Source organism: Stomoxys calcitrans, chromosome 5 (assembly GCF_963082655.1).
Source record: "Stomoxys calcitrans chromosome 5, idStoCalc2.1, whole genome shotgun sequence".
NCBI classification, from domain to species: domain Eukaryota; kingdom Metazoa; phylum Arthropoda; class Insecta; order Diptera; family Muscidae; genus Stomoxys; species Stomoxys calcitrans.
In genome coordinates this window covers 10098331-10120812 of record NC_081556.1, presented here as the reverse complement: position 1 = coordinate 10120812, position 22482 = coordinate 10098331, and the positions used below count along the sequence as shown (strand labels likewise).

The window sequence follows — 22482 nt, the reverse complement described above, 5'->3', positions numbered from 1 at the left end:
AAACCATTTACAAGAGAAGTTGTGTACCAAGCCCACCACCACCACTCATTTTTGTTTGGGAACGCATATTTACCTGAGATGACCTGAGGTCTTATGAGACATGGCAAGCAACAATTTTGCCCAAAGGAATTGAGGAAAAGGAAAGGTCGAGGAGAATAACAACACGTATGAAAGTAATTTTGGAAAATATTTTAATATTATAGGAATTTTTCAGATGTGAAATATTTAGGCCAAACAACAGGCGGATAAAGTTTTATGGAAGAATGCGAGGAAATGACAAAAATCAAATTTTCTCATACCACCTCTAAATTGTGTGTAAGAGTACGAAAATGAAGCCTGTTTTGATGGCTGGGATCGTCGAACCCACAATTCCCTTGTATTAAAATGCCCATATTAAACTCAGTGTATAACACACTCGATTTTGGTGTAGAGTGTGTTCAACAAAAATTTGCTATCCCAACTTCCTTTTTTTTCGTGCTGTGGTCCGGTTCTATGCACCGTATTGACTCGATGGAGTCCTTAATAGATTTTAAAAGATTAAGGGCTGTCGCTTCAGTGGCTAGAGGTGATGAATAACCCGGTGCCTGTTCCATATACTTATGATTGATGTCAGATGTAAAAGAATTGCTGATTCCGGTTCTGTTCGGTTTGCCAGAATCGAATGCATCATCGTTTATTTTCCGAAAGGTGAAACCGGTGCACTTGAAAACTGCTCTGGGATGACACAGTTACTGTAGTATATTCATACTGAATACGTTTCAAGGTGTTGTGCCAACTGTTATTGTAGTGGACACATTTGCATATGAGGGTAGCGAACCTTTTCAAGCTCCATAGGTGAGCTAGCTTGTTTAAGTCCAAAGGACCGATCGAAGTTGTGACCATTGGTTATTTGAAGGCGCCAATTACTCGACTTGTAATATTTAAACAAGAGTCGGCCGGCCTTTCACTGAGACTTTTCGCCATCGACGTATTCGAAGGAGCTATATATGCACCTTACACCTTAACAGTCCGAGTGGCAAAATCAATGAGATTGTGGACTTCACGAACTGGAAGAAAATAATGGACAAAGCAGAGTATCACCTGAAGCTTGCACAGTCGTCAATGTGCAACGTAATCATGCACACGCATTATTGTTGAGGATTTGGCTTTCTTGAAACATCATTAGGAGCAGTATAGACCTACTACGCCTGCCTTAGTTGTAAGATACGCGTGCATGGGATGTAGGGGTAGCGATAGGAATAGAGCTATAACGTTTGACGGTTATACCCCGGGATAAGAACCGCTGTTTTTTAATGGAATGTTTGTGGGAAATTTTGCATTTTGCACATTTTGCAACGGATTCGCATTTAGCAGGTAGGAACCGTCCATGTCAAAAAATGCTGGTTCAATGTCGATGCGATATAGCCTACATATAGGATGAAATGTAATTTTTTGACGTTCTTTATAAAATTGTTGGACTTCCCTTCTCGGGCAAATTTTCGATATCCTTTCACATTTTGGTACAGCCCCTATATAAAGTTGATTGTATGTTTGCCCACGAGCATTCCTATAAGAACAGTGGAGACGGATGTCGATAAGTGCAGTCCGATTGAATTTAAACTCTGCTTTTTAAAGCCAAGTACGATGGTCGTGCCGCTGAGCCACATAAATTTGTGAAGAATTTTGAAATGACTGAAGTCCTCACAAATGACATTTTATTCAAATCTGGGGCCAAATTAAAAATGAAATATTTCGAACGATTTTACTCGTTATCGTATGCAACATTGAATTGGCAACCCTTCCGAAAATGAAAATATTCTACTTTGCAGTTAACGACCAGGAGAGATTGCAACAAAGTTGCAGTACTCAAATGTTGCTTTCACTCTTGTTTCGATAGCATGTGTAACACACAGAACATCCCTGGGCACTTTCTCCCTCAGCCAAACAAAATAGGAGACTGAATTTAAAGGTTGTGTCTTCTTTTGCCGTCGTTGTTGGATAGAGATTCTAACATGTGGTTGGTGTAACAATGAACCAGCAGAGGAAGAGGTGAGGTAGCAGCAGTAAAATCGATGACATTGAGAGCAACAATGTTGCAAGGCAATCTTGTGCTGCTGCTGTTGTGGATTTATTTTATTTTCTCTGTGCATGTGTATGAAAATTGTCTGCCTTTGTTTTTCTCCTCTCTCTCTCTCTCTCTCTGAGTGAGTTTTGTTGTAAATGTCGAGGTTAACGACCACCAACTCCATGTTGCTGCTGTTGTTTTGCTCTTGTTATCCTGGATTGCATGGCTCTGTGAATGTCTTTACAACTTCTTTTTGGAAAAAAAAATAAAATTTGAAGAAAAAAACCAAACTTTTGTAAGGATTTATATATGCTATGCAAGGCTTGTAAAATAACCTTTGCTCTCCTTGGAGTGTTATGGCTTGTTACTCCTTTACAAGAGTGCCTGAAAGTGTGCTCAAGTGTGTGTTGGGCTTGTTTGTTTGTTTGCTTTGGCTCAATTCGAACTCTTGGCCCTTGGAGAAATGCAAAATTTCAGAATGTTCTAACCATCCTAAGCGCTTGAGGATTTTTTGTTTTTGCATTGCATTTCTTTGAGGAGTGTGTGTGTGCATACATGTATGCATGACAACGAATGCAAATTTATGTGTATGTGTAGGTATGTTTGAACTTTTTTTCCATTTAGTTTTTGGCTTGTTTTGGTTTTTTTTTTGCTTTCTTAGCTTTCTTGGGTGTTTAGTTTGGCAAGGTGGCTGCATTGTTGTTGAGCTGCAGGATGGCTGGCGTTCCCATTATTATGTTGGCGAGGCCTCATTTTGTGCTGTTGACGTTTTGGGGAGTTCGTCGCAGTTTATCTTGGCATGGCAATGCTGCATGTACAGTAAACTTCGTTACAACAAAATTTGCCATCATTTTCTTTGCTGGTTTGCACTTCCATCATCTTCCTGCTGTTCGCTCGCCGGCCACTTAGCTGCCCTGCCGCCCGGCACTTCGTTTATGCGACCAAACCGATTGCCCATTCACACGAGGTTTTGGTTTTGCACATAGTTGGGTTCGTTTTGGTGGTATTCTCTTCTGTTTTTTTTTTGTTGGTGGGGAATTCTTCATTATGCCCTTCTTGTTCTTCTTCGCTCCCCACGGCCAACATCAGCTGCAACAACACCACACATACCAGCCATATACCGAGTACTTACAAATAACATTTACTGCTGCAATCTGTCGCCGTTGACGTCGTCATCATCGCCTTCGTCTGTGTCGACGATTTGCTTTCTCGGTTTTAAATACAGCACAACATTTCAGTTGTAGTTTGTTTCCCTATTTACTTTGTTGCATATTGCAAAAGTGTGTTGTAGTAAAAAGAGTCATCCTCCTCCAACGTCTGTAGTCAGCTAGCTAGCCAGTCAGTAGTAGTGAACGTTTTTAGTGTTGCAAATTTTTTAAAGTTTTTATTTGTGAAGGTAAGTTTTTTCTTTGCAAAAAGTGAAAAACCTCCAATTTTGGCAACAAATGGAATTTATTATGATAATTTTGGCCACATTTGTGACCTATTCCACTGGAGATTGTTGTGTGCAAGTGCTATTTTTTTTTTGTTGAGGGAGGGTCGTTTGAGTGGCCTTGTGTCTTTTTAAAGAAATGCCATTAAAAAAGTTATGGCTAACCTTATTACTGAGTATTTTGTTGTTGTTGTTTGTGATAATTTTTGGGATTATGGTTTTTAGTTTGCCAATTTGTATTCCTGAAAGAAAATGAGGTTATCTTGATTGCATATCCCCCTGCCTACTTTGCCTCGTTGTACTCCACATACTTGAGCATTACTTTTTCGCTTCTTTCATTAACACTTTGTCCATCTGTAGTGCGTGTGTGTGTGTGTGTGTGTGCTTATCTGCTGTTTTACATGGGTTGGGTTAGTCCAATAACTGATGAGAGATAAGAAGGATATGTGTAGTTACTGGGAGGAGCATTCCGAGATTTTTTTACATACATATGTTCTGTATGTACTTCTAGAAAAGTTCATCTGACTAGCATTGGGATTTTGGTAAATATTTCCATAGACCCCAGAGAAAAAATAAAAGTTTTCATAAATTTGTGTTATAGGATTTTGTTTGGAATTTCAGCAATGCCACAAGCGGCTGGACTTTGTCCAAGTTTGATTTTTATTACACATTGAATTAAATGGATGGAAAATTAATGTTGAGGTTAAGGTAAGGTCATCATATAAAACAGCATTCATAGCATATGTATAGGAAGAAAATATAATGGTTGTTGTTGTTGGTCTCTTAAGATAGTCAAGATGACCTCAAAGTGCTTAGATGTTTCACTCGGAGACCTTTTGTCCATGGTGTTTGTTTCAAATGGGAAGAATGTTTAAAATTAACATAGGTATTGAGCTGAAACTTGCACAAATAATTCTTATTTGTCTTGGGCAAATCAAGTTCAAAGATAGTCTATATCTTGATACAGCCCTTATATCAACCGATCTTCCGATTTAACTTCTTGAGTTCAGAAAAACGTATTTTTTACCCGATCGGGACCATTTTTATACGTATAGCTACCATAAAGACAAGTCTCCCGAAAAAAATTTGAATAAAGCTGCCATGTTGACCCATCGATTAGACATCTTGCACTTATTTGACACGTATTTTTGCTTTATATTGTAAAAATTTGGTATGTAGAGCGGTATTAGAATCGGCCCACATCTAGATATCTGCAATATAGACCTATCTCCATTATGGGTGACGCATTTTAATCTGATTTCGCCGAAAATTTTTAGAAGATTAGACTGTATTGGTCCCCTCTACAACTGTGCTATATATGGTCATGATGGAGATCACATAAGGCGTCTTTTTACCCGAGCTAAAATATATCCATTATGGAGAGTATGACAAGTACGGGCAACTTAAGGCCCATTTTGTTCTTATTTTCTCTTATTGTGGACACCACGATAAAGAGTAGGACATCCAGCGAACTGCTCAGACACAAACTGCATGCCTTTGTTAAGGGAAGGTCGGTGAAGATTGCCCTGTACGAGGTTGTGCATAAAATAGAAGAATCCTTCGATGCCAAAACGTACACATTGGCGGTATGCATTGACATCGAGGGGGCTTTTAACAATGTGCGGACCGACACACTGATCCAATCCTTAGACCATTACCGGTTGGACCCGGTCTTGCGTATGGCATATGACTGGGCTAAACCCAGAGGTTTTAATTTTAACCCAGAGAAGACTGAAATATGCCTGTTCACGAGGAAGACGAAAGTGGGCCAATTTAACGCACCACGTTTCCTCAATAAGACTATTTCGTTATCTGAGAAGGTCAAATACTTAGGTGTGATCTTGGACAGGAAACTGAATTGGAAGTGTCACATTCAGGTGCGAACTGAGAAGGCTCACAGATGTTGGTCACTATGTAGACGGGCCGTAGGCTCGAAATGGGGCCTGAATCCGAGGGTAGTCCACTGGCAAGCCTGATTAGACCAATACTTACTTACGCCTCAGTAGTTTGGTGGCCTGCTTTGGTGAAAAAGTGCAACATAAGGACCATACAACAGGTTTAGAGAACATGTTGTCTTGCCATAGACGGAGCGATAACGACCACACCCACTAGGGCACTGGAGACTATCTATTCTAGATATCCGACCCATTGACATACAGATTAAGTGTGAGGCAACCACTGCGGCTATGAAACTTAAGCCAATGGGAGAATGATTTGAGGATGGGAGCAGCTCATAACATCCCGGTATAATCGAGACGACGATAGGAAACCTGGAAGGAAGGGAAGAGGTTTCCGATTGGATATGACATCTGTTTTAGACTGTCTGACCATAACGTCCAGAGGGATCTGGGTCTGAGTCGTGTGGGTCTGGAAGGGCACGGCGTGTGTCGAGTGGTCCCGTGCTGGGACGTTTCTAATATATTTGTACGTACTAAGGTCTCTTTAGGGGAAGGGTTGACTATAGTCGTTGTACAGGAAGTGGTTTTGCTTCATCCTTTTGTTGTTTTTGTTGTAGCAGTTTGTTCTGTTCTATCTTTCGCCTGCTGGGAGTGGATCTGTCAGGGCAGTTAAACAGGTTACATGTGTCGTATGGTCCCTGGTCACAATCGGGACATATTGGGTTGCCCGAAAAGTAATTGCGGATTTTTTAAAAGAAAGTAAATGCATTTTTAATAAACCTTAGAATGAACTTTAATCAATTATACTTTTTTCTAGAGCAAGCTAAAAGTAACAGCTGATAAATGACAGAAGAAAGAATGCAATTACAGAGTCACAAGCTGTGAAACAAATTTATCAACGCCGACTATATGAAAAATCCGCAATTACTTTTTGGGCAACCCAATACATCTTGCACGTCGGCATCAATCCTTGCTCTGTAGTAGTTGAGGCGGCTGCATCTGCCGGGACGTGATTGAACCAGAACTTCATCCTCTTCGGTGAATACCATCTTAAACTTCCGCCATTAAATCGGCACTTTCCAACCACCACTATTAAATTTCCCATAAATATTCCATTAAGGAACAGGGGATACTTCTCTCATAGTAATGAGTGCAGTATGATTCAAGATTAAACTCAATGACAAGGGGTCTCCTTATTATGGCGATTCCGAAATGCGTGGCGCATAGCGACTCATCAATTATGCGGCTCCGTTGACTGGCTTAAAACGAATTGAAATTGATACTATCTGAGTTCATTCATCCAATGGGTAAGTCCAAGCCTCCAGAGAAGTTCGCCAGACTTTTTGGAACGTGTTCTTCAAATCCAGAACAAGCGGAGGAGCGCACCCCTGGTGTCTTCAGAAGGAAAGTGGACTCTGAAGTTCGATTTTTTGTCCACGTCAGGGAATTTCTTCCGGGACCGGAATTCTCAAATGCATTTTTAGTTGGGGTATTGCGACTTTTGTTGACTGTGTTCTTCAAAACTAGAACAGGTGCAGGGGTTCAAGTCCCTTGTGTCACCAGAAGGAAAGTGGACTCTGAAGTTTCAAATTTTTGGCCACGTCAGAGAATGTCTTGTTGTGTCGAACCATTCTCGAAATGCTCTTTACATTACAAGGAATAGACGGGACATGACCAACTTGACTCATAGGCTAAATTTAGGTTTAAAGAAACATCAAATAAAGGGTATACCCTCACTAATGCTGTTGACTACACTACAGGCGTCGCCTAATATGTTCTTTACCATTAAGCTGAAAACTAGATTCGCAGTGCACTTGATGGATACAAGAGAAGTTTCCCCGCTGAATCCTTATTGGGATGTCGATGGGCAAAATTTCAATAAATAATGGAAACACCACATTCATTCTCACTCACACCTATCTCTATGACTTTAAATCGATTATAATTTATGTACAATATGAGAATCCAATTCACATATGGAAAAAAGTCAGTAAATTTTTAATCCTCTTTACTTTTCGCCTTTTTTTGTTTGCAGATATGCTGCCATGGTTGGAGTAAAGCGTACAAAAAGCGTTTTAAGCATATGCATGAAATCAACAGCAGCAATAGCAGCAGCATGTAAATAAACAAAAAGTTCGCTTCTAAAATCCCACTAAGGCAGCAGCATTAGCAAAAAAACAAAATGCATATAAAAAACTAACTGGGAAATAAAACCACCTAAAGTAGAATAAATCACAAACCACTAACCACCTAGGAAAAGAATGCATAATAGGCCCAGACAAGAAACTCACTACAAAAACTTGGCCAACAAATGAGGAAAAAATGATTTGCAGCGACAGCAAACTATTCAAATAAGCAGAAAGGAAGGAAATAATGGAAATTATGAAAGTTTTTGTTTTTTGCAAAACCCAGTCAACAACACAACATCTATAGCTCGAAGCTTGAAGCCCTCAGGATAACTACAATAGTTAAAAACAAGCAAGTACTCACACTCCAATACTCATACACCACTCTCACAGGCAAATAGAAAACTACGGAGTAATAAAGGAATACCTGAACAATTTGAAAATTTAAAATCACATAAGCCCTAGGACAAGTTGAAATAGTGGGGAATTTAATTCCGCTCAAAACGATAAAGGGGAGAAAAAGAACAGCTCAGAAAAGTTTATAAAACTAAAACCAAAAAAAAAAAAGGTTTCACAGCCCTTTTTTATTATTGAAGCAGCAAGCAATACAAAGTTGTAAAACCCTGAAACAAAAACAGGCCACATCTTTTAATAAATAGAAGACCCAAAAACACACACAATTGGCTGACGACAAGACAAAGTCTTTATTACTCAACGCCAACTTGAAGGTCAATGTAAAGAGAGAAGCAAAGCGTTAAGAAATTTTCTTTAACATAGCAAAATCCAAAAAATAAACAAAAATATCGAGCCGACATAATTTAAAGACAAGTTAGTGCAAAAAGGGAATGAAGTGTGGGGTTTATACTCCTACTAGGAAAGAAGAAAAAATTCCCTGCAATCACACATTGCAACCACTGCACATTAAATCTCAAGGGGTGGTGAAAATCATGTCAAAAGTTCAATATTAAAACAGAACCCCAGACCTACACGAGAGTGGCGGCAGACAGACAAGCTAAAAGTAACAAACGGCAGGAAGCAACTAGAATATAAAATCAGAGCAAGCAAACTAGAGGCCAGGGAGCAGCAGCAGCAGCAACCATATTTTAATAGCCAAATATATTTTTACCAGCAGCAACAACAACAACAGCAGTAGTAGTAGCTCTAGCAATATGACCATTTTAGTTATACACACAAATGGTGGTGGTAGCAGCAGTAATGCAACGTCCTTTACTACAACATCCTCGCATCGTGTCATCAACAATGCAATAAACAATAACAAAAAATGTAGTGGTGCTGGTAACAGCAGCAGCAATGGCAACGGCAACTTTGTTGGCGCCGGCCAAACAAACACAACAATGACAACAACAACAACAGCAGCAGCAGCAGGATTGCAGGAGTCACCTACAACGACCCCTTTCACTTCAACACAGCTCTTTCAATTACTTGCCATAGTCTGTCTATGCCTGCTATGTTATTACAATTCCACACAATGCGGTCTGGTATTCGATGATATCAGTGCCATACGAGATAACAAGGATTTGCGACCCACCACCCCATTACGTCAGATATTTCTCAATGATTTCTGGGGCACCCCAATGCGCAAGGAGCACTCTCATAAATCCTATCGGCCTCTGACGGTGTTGACATTTCGCTTCAACTATTGGCTGCATGAATTGCAGCCCTATGGCTATCATGCTGTTAATGTGCTGCTGCACATTGCCGTCTGTTTGCTGTGGAAGCGGGCTAGTCGTCTCTTGGTCTGGCAGTGCACTCAACGCGATACGCTGGCTCAGAGATGTGCATTTGTCAGCACTCTGCTATTTGCTGTACATCCCATACACACCGAAGCTGTTACCGGTGTGGTGGGTCGTGCTGAACTGTTATCCTCGCTCTTCTTTTTGGCTGCATTTCTCTGCTATGCCAAAGCGGTTAGCTGTAACGCAATGGTGAAATCCAAAGGTAAAACTCATTGGCCCATGCTATGTGTTAACTTCTCTCTATGCCTGTTGGCCTCGATGTTGTGCAAGGAGCAGGGCATTACCATAGCAGGAATCTGCATGGCTTACGAGCTGTTTGTGGTGCAACGCATACATCCCTTGCAGCTGTGGCATACCTTGCTGAATCTCTTTGAGGAGAGATCCACTACGTGGTCGTCGCAAACGCCATCGCCTACAAATAAGGCTGCCAAAAATGCACTCTTGGCCAGTTTAAATTCAACCACCGCCGCTTCAACATCGTTAACAACTGCAACTACAGCGGGAACGGCAACTGCATCAGCTGCGGTTAACTCAACATTTAATAATTCAAATTTATCCTCCACGAAACAGCTACATTCCACTCCTGTGGTATGGACTGCAACTCTGGTGAAACGTTTAACATTTTTATTTTGTCTCACCATCTGTCTGCTGGTGGGACGTGTCTATGTAATGGGCTCTCAACTACCTGTCTTCACACGTTTCGATAATCCTGCCTCGTCTGCAGATGCACCCATACGTCAGCTTACCTACAGCTATTTGATTTATTTGAATACCTGGCTGCTGTTATTCCCTTGTGATTTATGCTGCGACTGGACTATGGGTGAGTAATGCATATTTTCCTTTTCTTTTTTATCTTTTGCTCCTTGTGTGTGTGTATGTCTGTGTGAGTGAATGATTTGTTGACGATGTGATGCACTTTGTATTTCGTTTGAGAGTTGCTTGCATTTATTTTCTCGCTCTGGTTGGAGAGGTGATTTGTTGCAGACCACCGCCTTTGGATTTGATAAACAAAAAGACTAGAAATCACATTTTGAGTTTATGTTACTTGCATGCGGTATAAAGTAAATGCAGATGGGCAAGGCTGGCTGCATAACAAATGAAATACAGAGGTGGGAGAAAGACACTGCAAAATTGTCGCTGTAGAAATCTGGGGATTTATCTCAGGCACAGAATATTAAACATTGCTCTAAATCTAAAGAATTCTTAGAAATAAGGACCTTAGGGTCCTTGTTCTTCAAACTGCAAAAGAATTCAGGAATATCTTAAGGATTTTTTTAATATGCAAATTTTTCATCCACTGGCGTCGGATTGGAAAATTCTTGGATTTGACAAAGCAGTTTTTTGGTTAAAAATATTCTGATATACCTAAGAAGAGGACAACTTAAAGAAAAAAACGGAAGAGGACCCAAATACCCAAAAAAAAATTAGGCAACTGTGTTCCTTTGCCTAATAAAATACAAAAAATTTTATTGAACAGATGGACTACTTTTTGCCATATATATGAGCTTACAACTTGAAACGACCAGCACTCTTTGATATGCAAGAAGTTTGGCTACGTTCCTTAATGGAATATTCTTGGGCAAACTTGCATTTTGATCATAACCAAAACAGCTGCTCATAAACAATTCACAATAGAACATATCGTTATACTTTAAACAGCTGGAATATAAGTATGACTTTTATATCTGTTGCTTAAACAAACTGCCCGCATTGCATTAGTGCAAAAACGATTGTTTTGTTTTTGATTGCAGTTTAACCAAAAATCATTTAAATTGGTGCTGAAATTATTTGTCTGAATACTCAATATTGTTGTTGGTGGAGATGCAATTGTTTAGGGAGTTTTGTCGATAAGCAGATATCTAGAAACGCAAAGTACCTCACAAATGCTGGCGACATTTGTGAAGTACTATGTCATGATAAAACTTCTTCCTAAAAAGGTGTCGCACTGCGTCACGAAGTTCGGACTCGGCTCTAAAAAGGAGGCATCTTATCATTGAATTTAAACTTGAAACGGACAGCACTCATTGCTATGTGAGAAGTTTGCCCCTGTCCTATAATGAAATGTTCATGGCCAAATTTGCATTTTACTATTTAGTGCAGTGCAGCGAAAATTTTATGGAAATGACAGGTACCCAGTACAACGAAGTTCTGGAAAAATTACACGTGCAGGCTTATGTAAAACATCTGTCTCCAGGATTGCCATGATATGTTTTTCAATGTTTTTATGTTAAGTGTGGTCTCCTGCACTATTGTGAATGCCAAAATAATTTAACCAAATATTTATTACGTGCACTTATCTTAATATTATTTAACTTTTATCTTCGCACTTGCAAATGCGAATAATTTATAAAATTCGCAAATTTTATAAATTAAAATTTATTTTACAAATATTGCCAATCGGCGTTACCATGTCAAAGAAACAGTCTTTTTCTGGACAAAATCTGGATAAAACACAGCATCAGAGATGGCCTGTCGGAAAATCTGACGTATAAGATATACTTTTCCGACATATGAATTATTTATATAGAAACAAATAGGAGAGCTTTTACGAGTTTTATTGCTTTTACTACTTTTTATGCGTATTATACAAGTATATGACGTTTTCGGCGTTTACAATTTCTCGACAGTCGAAAACTTAAAAAATCGTGATACGGACCATCTCTGCACAGCATATGTGTTTCTCGTCTCAATTGTGAAATATAGTGAGTGGTTACAAACATTACATAAACAAATCACAATAGAGCATTTCGTGATGGTTGTTTGGCATAATGTGCCAGCATTGTCTACATTTTCTTGATGGATGTCCAGCAAACTAGCTCTGTATGAGACGGTTGTAAGTAAAATGGTCAGATAATGACGGTTAATGCTCTTAAACTTCCAAATATACTTCTTCTTCTCCCTAGAAGGGGGTACCAACTCAATGAATTGGAAATTCGGGCGATTCCCTTGATGGCAGCTTAACCGAAATTCCTTAGGTAAAAGTTCACAATAATCCTTAACCTTAATGATCTTGGTATCTTCGTATGGATAGTCAATGCTTGTCATCTAGTAGTAGCCCGTGACGCTCTGCAATGCCACCATATGTTTGTAGGTATCTCCAATGCGTTTCGCTGACTCCTGTGGCCCACGCTGAAGCTGTATAATTCACCGCAGTTCGTTCAAGCGCCTTATAGTTTGGTTATAGGGGTTCTTTGTCCATTCCTTAAGTACTGCCTGCCAAATATTTGAGGACCACGTTCTCATAGCGATAGGTAATACGTTCAGATGCTTTATTTGTTTTGATGTGTGTTGTTTTATGGCAACAATAACATGCACTTACAGTTGCTCTTTAGTCATTCACAATAATTAAGAGCCCTGTTCAGTGTGGCGAAAGCAGAACCTTAAACCCCATTTAGACTGCTCATTAATTAAAGAACAATGTAAACGGGGTTTCATAGATTGTTAATGGTTTTTCTTTGTCCATCCTTTAAATACTGGCCACCAAATATTTGAGAACTACGTTCCCATGGCAATAGCCTTTATGTACCGGAATGACCCAGGCCACACGCAGTTGCTGGCAAGGGATCGCAAATTCCATACGTAAGTATCAAGTCACCCTAATGGATGGACACATATTGTTGTTCTTTGAAAGTCATCGCTTAGTTTGTTTTACGGCAACAATATATGCATATGGTGGCTCACACTTACAGCTGTTTTATAATCATTCACAATGGTGAACTTCCCGATTCAGTGTGGAGAAAGCTGCTGTTTAAGCTCCAGAAAAATTCTGTACAATCCTCCACAATCATCCAATCTGTTGGCTCTTACCGCAAATCCGGCCCCTCTTTAGTTCATCCTTACTCCTCTATGACCTGGCATTTATTTTATATGGATTGTGTCACACTAAAAGTAGGCGCTCATGTCTTCCTTATGTAAGACTAGGTATTTCTAGCTTCAGTAAGCAGCTGCCTTTTAATATACTTGGAACATAAGAAATTTGATTTTTCTTTCTTATCTTATAACGATTTTGTGATTTTGTGGATATGTGTGTGCTGCCTTTAAGAAGCAAAAAAGTGGTAAATGTTTAATACTCGTAGCAATTCATACCTGCCTAAGGATTTTCCTAAATTTGGAGGGTTGAAATTAGATGTGGGCAATGACGATTTGAGATATTTCTTTTGCTACCTGAGTTTACTTTTTAGTTTTAATTTTAAATATTCTTATTTGTATTAAATGTGCTTGCATGCTTCAGTTGCTTGGCATTACTGGTGGAGTGAAGTAGTGAACGTTTGTGTTAAAATTATAAGTTTTTAAATCTAAAAATAAATTAAGTGTTAAGTTAAAAGTACCTTGAAACCCCGAATCTAAAAAGTCTTGTACAAATTACATCTCTTCGTGTCACCCTCCCAGGAACCGTTCCCTTGATTGAGAGCTTTTGTGATTGGCGTAATGTCTCGACATTGGCCACATTTGGTGCCCTGGCGGCCTTGGTTGTTAAGGCTTGTCGTAGCCAAAGTCTGCAGCATTCGCGTGTGTTGATAATGTGTTTGGCCTGGGCCGTACTGCCCTTTTTGCCTGCCTCCAATCTCTTCTTTCCCGTGGGTTTTGTTGTAGCCGAACGTATTCTTTATATGCCCTCAATGGGTTTTTGCCTTTTGATTGCTTATGGCTATGAAAAAATCCAGGAACATCTAAGCAACACCCATGGAGCTTCCAAATGGTACCAGCATTTCCTTAGATTTGCCTTTTTGCTATTGCTGGCCTCGCATTCCCTGAAAACATATCAACGCAACAAGGATTGGATAAATGAATACACCCTGTTCATGAGTGGAGTGCATGTCAACGATCGCAATGCCAAGTTATTCAACAATGTGGGCCATGCCCTGGAGAATGAGTCCCGGTTTACCGAAGCTTTATTGTATTTCCAGCAGGCGGTGCATATACAACCGGATGATATAGGAGCTCATATAAATGTAGGACGCACATACAACAATCTCAAAATGTACGATGAGGCCGAAAAGGCCTATCTGAAGGCTAAGTCTTTGTTTCCGCGCATAAAACCCGGCGAAAGCTATCAAGCCCGCATAGCTCCCAATCATTTGAATGTCTTCATCAACCTGGCCAACTTAATAGCCCGCAATCAGACACGCTTGGAGGAGGCGGATTTCCTGTATCGTCAAGCCATCAGCATGCGAGCCGATTATGTGCAGGCCTATATAAATCGAGGCGACATCCTGATGAAACTCAATCGCACCCTGCAGGCCCAGGAAGTCTATGAGAAGGCCCTTTTGTATGATAGTGACAATGCAGATATATATTACAATTTGGGTGTGGTGTTTCTGGAGCAGGGCAAAAGTGCCCAAGCCAATGTCTACTTCAACAAAGCTCTTGAACTTTATCCTGAACATGAGCAGGCCTTATTGAATTCCGCCATATTGCTGCAAGAGATGGGAGGCGCTGAGGCCAGACAAATGTCTCGCGAACGCTTGCACAAGGTTTTAGACAAAAGCGGCGATAATGAGAAGGTCTTCTTCAATCTGGGCATGCTGGCTATGGATGAGTTGGATTTTGAGGCTGCTGAGCAATTTTTCAAACGTGCCATACATCTCAAATCGGACTTTAGAAGTGCTCTCTTCAATTTGGCCTTGCTTTTGGCCGATGCCAATCGTCCCCTGGATGCTGTACCATTCCTCAATCAACTGATACGTTATCATCCCGATCACATTAAGGGTCTCATCCTGCTGGGAGATATTTACATAAACCACATGAAGGACTTGGATGCCGCAGAAGCCTGCTATCGTTCCATATTAAGATTGGAGCCGCACAACATACAAGGACTACACAATTTGTGTGTGGTCTATGTGGAGCGAAAGCACATGGCTAGGGCTCAAAAGTGTTTGCGCTATGCCCATCATTTGGCTCCGGGAGAAGACTATATACTGCGTCACTTGCAAATAGTGGAGCAGAGAATGCAGAAAATTAACAAGTTACCTGATCAATCACCTGAGAAACAACTTGCCTTGGCTGATTTCAATCCAAAAGAATTTCCCCTGCCTACAATTGCAACATCAACAACAACTACATCATCATCATCAACAACAACAGCAACTCAGAGTCAAACTCCAAATAATGTAGGCCCTCAAGAACATAGAAAATCGAAACCATCATCTTCATCTTCAACCACCAAATCAACATCATCATCATCGAATACTGGAGCATCTTCCAAAGCTGCCGTACATCATACATAGCATTCATACTAGACTTAAGGATATTTAGCATCAGAATCTTAACGTTAAGACCAGCATTATCATCCTTGGCTGCAAGCTAGAGAGCCTAGCTAAGCATAGCCCAGTTTCTTCATTTCTTTATTATGTTTTGATGGATTAGACACTGTAAAAACTTCGAAATCGAAACAATTGTATAAAGGCTGTGGGTAAGTGTGTTGAAATTTTGTTTTCTGTTCTGTTTGCTACATGAGAAAATCATGGCTAGGGTCTACACATACATTTCTTTGTCTATGAGGAACATGTAGTTTAAGTTTTGTATTGTTATGGATTTTTTATTTTTTGAAAAAGTGCTTTAAGGAAATGTTATATAGGATTGACTTGATAGGTTTTAGAAAGGTTTTTTTTTAAGTTTTCTGGAATTGATTTAAATTTGAAATATTTTTGTGTAAAAGATGATTGAGTTTCATAAAAATTAAAAAAAAAACAATGGCAAGCTTAAAAATTTCAGTTCAGTAACAATTTTCCCAAAAAAGGGTGAGAAATCATATTTGGGTAACAATATCTGAGACGTTTGAGACCCCAAATGACTACTCCGGGAAGTAATTGGTCAAAATATTGGGGTTTGTTTATAAAAATCTTTCAGTAGTTACGAATTTTATCTTCAAAACTTAAAATGCTAGTAAATCCTTGAAGATGATTTCGATACAAAACTAAACCGTTAGGTAAGGGATGTTCTTGACCCATGATGTGGTTTCATTAGGTAAGGTGGACAAGAGCGTTGAGATCTTAATTGTGCCGTGGGCAAAAAAATGTAACTGTCAAAGGTTTTACTTGATATTCCTTGCTTCTCATCGCTTTCTATATCATATTCCGAAGTTAGTTAAAATCTGGCATAGTGAATGTTCAGAGGTCTTGCCGCCTTCCTCACATGTCTCAAATACTCACATATCTATATTGGCTTTGACTTTTCATGAGCGCGACATTCACATGGGCAATTCGTTGCCCTTTCAACTGTTACACAGTTGCTGTAGCCGCATTCGCATGTGGAGGTAGCGATTCACCTCAAGCTCCTATATGCGAGCAAGCTCTTTCCGGTCCATAGGGCCGTTCGCCGCTGGAACGTCATTGATGGCCATTGGTTATTTTAAGGCACCAATAACTCGTCTTTTCATATCGAGCTTCAAAGTCACTCAGTATTTGATCAAGAGCCGGTGCCGCCCGACCTCTCACTGAGACTCCTTACTCGATGTCGCTAATTGTCCGCCACTTCAATTACAGTTACTCTGTATGGAGTTTTAACGATTCGCAATCTGTGAATGCGTCAGGTAGCTCTAAGCTGAGCGAAGAACACCACACAGATCGGAGCTCAAAGTTCCAACCTGTGTGGTGCTCATAGTTATATCGTGCCGTGCTTAAAGTGTGCTTCTTCATTTTCACCAATTTCATTGCTGGCAATCCTTTTGTCACGCCAAGCCTTTTGTTTTTTCTTTCCCCTTTGCAACGATATGGCCAGCTATTTCCATTTATGTTCCATACTTAAAATGCTTGTAAATCCTTGAAAATTCGTTAGATCAAAAAACTAAGATTTTAGCCTTTCCATGTCATGATGGGCATACATCTAAGCCAGCAATTGGTTTGTTGTGCCTACCAACTAATAAAATGTGAGGTCCAAATGTCTATACTAGGAATTTTGTGCACCCTACATTATCCCCATTCTCTTTTATATATTCCATAGTTGGTTCAAGTTAGAACGTACGCCAAAGTTTCGGAATCTGTTGGCTGCAAAAAACAGATAGTAGAGTAGTAAATGTTTTTCCTATTCAGTATAAACGTGCCCGTAGTGCTATGCATGGAGGTTACCGTGGCGCAGAGGTTAGCATGTTCGCCTATGACTCCGAACTCCTGGATTCAAATCCCGCCGCGAACATTAGAACAAGTTTCAGCGGTGGTTATCCCTTAACTAATGCCGCTACATAGGTGAGGTATGGCTGCCATGTTAAAGCTTCTCTACTAAGTGGCGGCATACAAAGGAGGCCCCTTATGATTGAGCTTCAAATTTAATCGAATTGCACTCATTGCTTTTAGAGAAGTATCCCCAGTTTCTTAAGGGATTGTTTATGGGAAATTTAGTAGTAGTGCTATGTGTACCGTAATGATACCGAATCTCCTACAAGCTGTGTTTTATTTTAGTACTATATAGGACAACAAAGTTTTGGATAAATTACCAGTACAGCCTTATGTAGAACATCTGTTGTCAGGATTGCCACGATATGCTGTTCATAAATAAGTGTGACATTCACAATAGAGGTATTTCTGTGAAGTGAAATGTCTATTATGAATGGCAAAATAAAATTAAAACCCATTACTTATATAATTGCGTGCACAAATCTTAATAATTTTATTTGACTTCTATGAACAGACATGTTTTGCTAATTTTATTTATAAATATTGGAAATATTTGCCCTTATTCTCGTATTGTTTTGACAGGTTGGGAAATGGCGTTCCCACCTTAATGCAAACATACAGAGTTACACTGAAAACTTCTTTTCCGTTTTTTCAGCCTCCACGGCTTATCTATCCAGAACTAAAATAAAACACAGCAACCCGGTAACACTCGGCGACCTCCAACTGTAGGACCATATTACAAGTATAGACGGAACAAATCTCGGTCTTTGTAGTTTCAGCGTGGACGCCTAGAACCATTCTCTTTGATTCATCCTTGTAAGAAGAGCTACCAGATGGTAATACTTTCATTCCAAGAGTGTGCCGCTGAAATCAATGTCTGGTACTTGGACACGCACATAGCGTTTCACTGAGCTCATGCAGAAATGGTTATTTGTAAACTTCACCTACGGAGAGGTTAGCGAGTCTGCCTATCATACTGAACGCCTGGGTTCGAATCCTGGCGAGAACATTAGAAAAAATGTTCAGTTGTGGTTATCATCGGCTTTTAATGCAGGCGATATTTGTGAGGTACTATGCCATGTAAAAACTTCTTGGCGAAGAGGTGAGGTCCCTTATCATTGAGCTTAAACTCGAATCGGACTGCATTTATTGTTGATGCGAGAAATTTGCCCCTGTTTGTTAATGGAATGTTCTGTTTTCGACTGCCTGACCATAACACGCTCTTGCAGGAATGCGTGAGGTAGTGTGGTGTTAACGCAAGAATGTCGATTGTGAACATCTCTACGGCCATGTACTGGCTATCAGGGCAATAACCAGGACGGTAAGATCACAATCAGTGTAAATGGCCGCTATGCTATCGTTATAATTTAAATAGCTTCGTAGTATGTCCCATAGCAAGGGATATGCATTTTTAAAGTACATATGCTTACTATTATCTTTAGCCAACTTTGATCAATCTGCTATGGCTCTGAATGGGCTCTAAGTATGATTAAACAGACCACTATCTGGTATTTTTGCTATACAGTTGCCATTGTGGTCCCTTATGGCTAGGAGTCCATATAAGGATTTTCGAGAAATTGATCGTTGTCTCCTTTAAGATATCTTATGGCAACTTTGGATTCTCTAAAATGGTTATAACTGAGTGCTATGTCCAAAAGGTGATAAGTGGAATGTATACGTTCCATTCTACTCGTACTTAAAAAATTTGAAAATCGTTTTTTACTTGCAATTTTAGCTTTAGTATTAAAGTTTTTATTAAAAGTATACCTGTTCCACTATGAAAAATTCTTAAAAATATTTCATATGTTTTATAGATTGCTATATATATATTTTTAATGCTTTTTAATTTTTTATTATTTTTTTTTAAATTTTTTTTTAATTTGTTTTTTCTAAATTTTGATTTTTTTTTATATATTTTTTCTAAATTTTGAATTTTTTTTATATATTTTTTCTAAGTTTTGAATTTTTTTTATATATTTTTTCTAAATTTCGATTTTTTTTTATATATTTTTTCTAAATTTTGAATTTTTTTTTTATATATTTTTTCTAAATTTTGATTTTTTTTTATATATTTTTTATTTTTTTTTTTTTATATATTTTTTATTTTTTTTTTTTATATATTTTTTATTTTTTTTTATTTATTTTTTTTATATATTTTTTATTTTTTTTTTTATTTATTTTTTAAATTTTTAAATTTTTTTATTTTTTTTTAATTTTTTTTAATTTTTTTTTTAATTTTTTTTTATTTTTTTTTTATTTATTTTTGTTTTAAAAATTTTTTTATGATTTTTTTATTATTTTTTTATTTTTTTTTTATTTTTTTTTTATTTTTTTTTTATTTTTTTTTTATTTTTTTTTTATTTTTTTATTTTTTTTTGTTTTTTTATTTTATTTCTTTTTTTTTGATTTTTTAAAGTTTTTCTATATTTTTTTTTGTACTCGCCATCAATAATTCAGAAGTGTAATAATATTTTGTGATTTGTGAACAAATTATAGTTATAAGAGGAAACAACAGAAGTTGGGATATGTATTTTAGTATTTAGTTTTTATACCCACCACCGAAGGATTTTATATTTATTTCCGACCCTATAAAGTGTATATATTATTGACCCTCGTAAAAATGTATGATGATCTAGTTATGTCCTTCCGTCTGTCTGTTGAAATCATGCTACAGTCATTCAAAATTATGATATTGAGCTGAAACTATGGAGAGATTCTTTTTTGTTCATATTGTTGTTGTTGTAGCCATATTTTCATGTGGAGGTGGCGATCCTCGTCAAACTGCTGTAGATGAGCAAGCTCGTTCCGGTCTATACGACCGATCGCCGCGGGAACATAGTGCCCATTTGTTATTAAAAGGCACCAATAACTTGCCTTGTCATATCGAGCATCACGGGCACTCAGTATTTGTGCAAGTGCCGTTGCTGCCCGGCCTCTCACCGAGACTCCGCTCGATACTGCTGATTGTCCGCAACTGCCGTTGCACCTACTCCGTACGGAGCATTTCACTATCCGCAACCTGTGGACGCGCCCGAAAGTTCGCAGCTAAGCTTCTCGTGACTGCAATGAACATCACACAGATTGTACCTCAATGTTCCGGCCTGTGTGGTGCTTACAGCTATCCCGTGCCGGGCTTTTTTGTTCATAAGCAGGTTAAGTTCAAAGAGATGAGCTATATAGGACGATATCCACGACATCCATGCCAAACATTGTCAAGATCTGTCTTTATCTTATATAGCCCCCAGATAGAACGATCTCCTGATTTAAGGTCCTAGGTCCATAAAAGCCGTTTTTATTGCCCTATTTCGCTTAAATTTGACAAAGCGATTTGTGTTAAGATCCCCGCTATTCTTTCTGAATATGATCCAGCTTGCATTTACCCGATTTCGTTGAAATTTAACACGGTGAGTTATGTTCGACCCTTCGACGTTTGTGTGGAATATGGTTCAGGTCGAACCATTTTAGGGTATAGAAACCAGAAATATTGTATTTATCACCCAATTTTGATGAAATTTAATAGAGCGAGCTATGTCAAACCCCTACAACTCCACCCCGAATATGGTGCAGATCGGATTATATTTATATATTGTATATAGCTGCTATATGTATCGTTCTCCCGATTTAAGGTGTTGAACCTATTTTCATCGGATTTTTAAGAAATGTTTGTTTATATATACCCGTGGTGAAATTTAACACAGTGAGTTGTGTTCGGCCCTTCGACTTTCGTGTGGAGTATGGTTAAGATCCAACTACTTTAGGGTATAAACCCCATATAGTGCGATCTCCAGATTGAAGGTCTTTCCCCCCACGATTTTGCTGAAATCGAATAGAGTGAACTATGTCAAACACCTACCCATCCTCCCCGAATATGGGCAGCTCGCATCATATTTAAATATAGCTGCTATATGTATCGTTCTCCCTATTTATGGTCTTGATCCTATTTTCATCAGTCATACGGTCTTGAACCTATTTTCATCTGATTTAAAGAAATCTAGTATACATACCCGAGGTGAAATTTAACACAGTGAGTTGTGTTCGACCCTTCGACGTTCGTGTGGAGTATGGTTTAGATCGAACTATTTAACGGTATAGACCCCATATAGTGCGATCTCCAGATTGAAGGCCTTTCCCCTCACGATTTTGCTGAAATTAAATAGAGTGAACTATGTTAAACTCCTACCCATCCTCCCCGAATATGATGCAGCACGCATATATATATAGATATAGCTGTTATATGTTATGTCCTCCCGATTTATGGTCTTGAACCTATTTTCATGGGATTTTAAACAAATGTTGTTTATATATACCCGAGGTGGTGGGTATCTAAAGTTTGGCCCGGTCGAACTTAATGCTTTTTTTACTTCTTTTATTTCTTTATAAATTTTTATTTTTTTTATATATATTTTTATTTTTTTTTTATATATTTTTATTTTTTTTATATATTTTTATTTTTTTATATATTTTTATTTTTTTATATATTTTTATTTTTTTTTATATATTTTTATTTTTTTATATATATTTTTATTTTTTTTTATATATTTTTATTTTTTTTATATATATTTTTATTTTTTTTATATATATTTTTATTTTTTTTTATATATTTTTATTTTTTTTTATATATATTTTTACTTTTTTTATATATATTTATATACATTTTTTTATAAATATTTTTATTTTTATGTATTTTTTTATTGTTTGTATATTTTTTTATAATTAATTTTTTTTACATTCGCCATCACTAATTCAGAAGTGTAATAATATTTTGCAATTTGAGAACAAATTATAGCCAGTAAGAAAAAACAACAGAAGTTGGGATATATATTTACCGTCGAACTCACAAAACTTAATGAAGCGTTAAATAAAAGATTTATTTGACTGTAATCTATAAAGGAAATCTGTCAAATACACCTATTTCAAAGCTCCACTAAATTTTGTGAATACCGGTGTTAGTATTTAATTTTTACATTTAAGTAGTCACACATTTTTTTATTTTATCCTAAAATTTGTGGATTAGTTTTTAATAAAAAAAGAAGAATAATTAAATACCAGCTGCCATCAATAATTCAGAAGCGTAATAATATTTTGTGGTTTATGAACAAAAACTAGTAGGGTCG

At 38.0% G+C, this 22482-nt stretch overlaps 1 protein-coding gene across 1 annotated transcript; it reads left to right on the top strand.

Moving 5' to 3' along the window:
- Window positions 1-8709: 8709 nt before the first annotated feature.
- Window positions 8710-15900, top strand: LOC106081227 (protein O-mannosyl-transferase Tmtc3). The gene is made up of 2 exons (XM_013243048.2): window positions 8710-10077; window positions 13647-15900. Exons 1-2 carry the CDS (start codon window positions 8856-8858, stop codon window positions 15482-15484), a joined length of 3060 nt encoding a protein of 1019 aa, XP_013098502.2. The 5' UTR covers window positions 8710-8855; the 3' UTR covers window positions 15485-15900.
- The last annotated feature ends 6582 nt before the right edge of the window (window positions 15901-22482 follow it).

What these genes read in the sequence shown, in the direction of transcription:
- LOC106081227 (XM_013243048.2), top strand. Translation starts at nt 8,856, where the DNA reads ATGACAACAACAACAACAGCAGCAGCAGCAGGATTGCAGGAGTCACCT. An exon ending in ATGCTGCGACTGGACTATGG is followed by an intron (nt 10,078 to 13,646) that starts GTGAGTAATGCA and finishes TCACCCTCCCAG; the next exon opens with GAACCGTTCCCTTGATTGAG.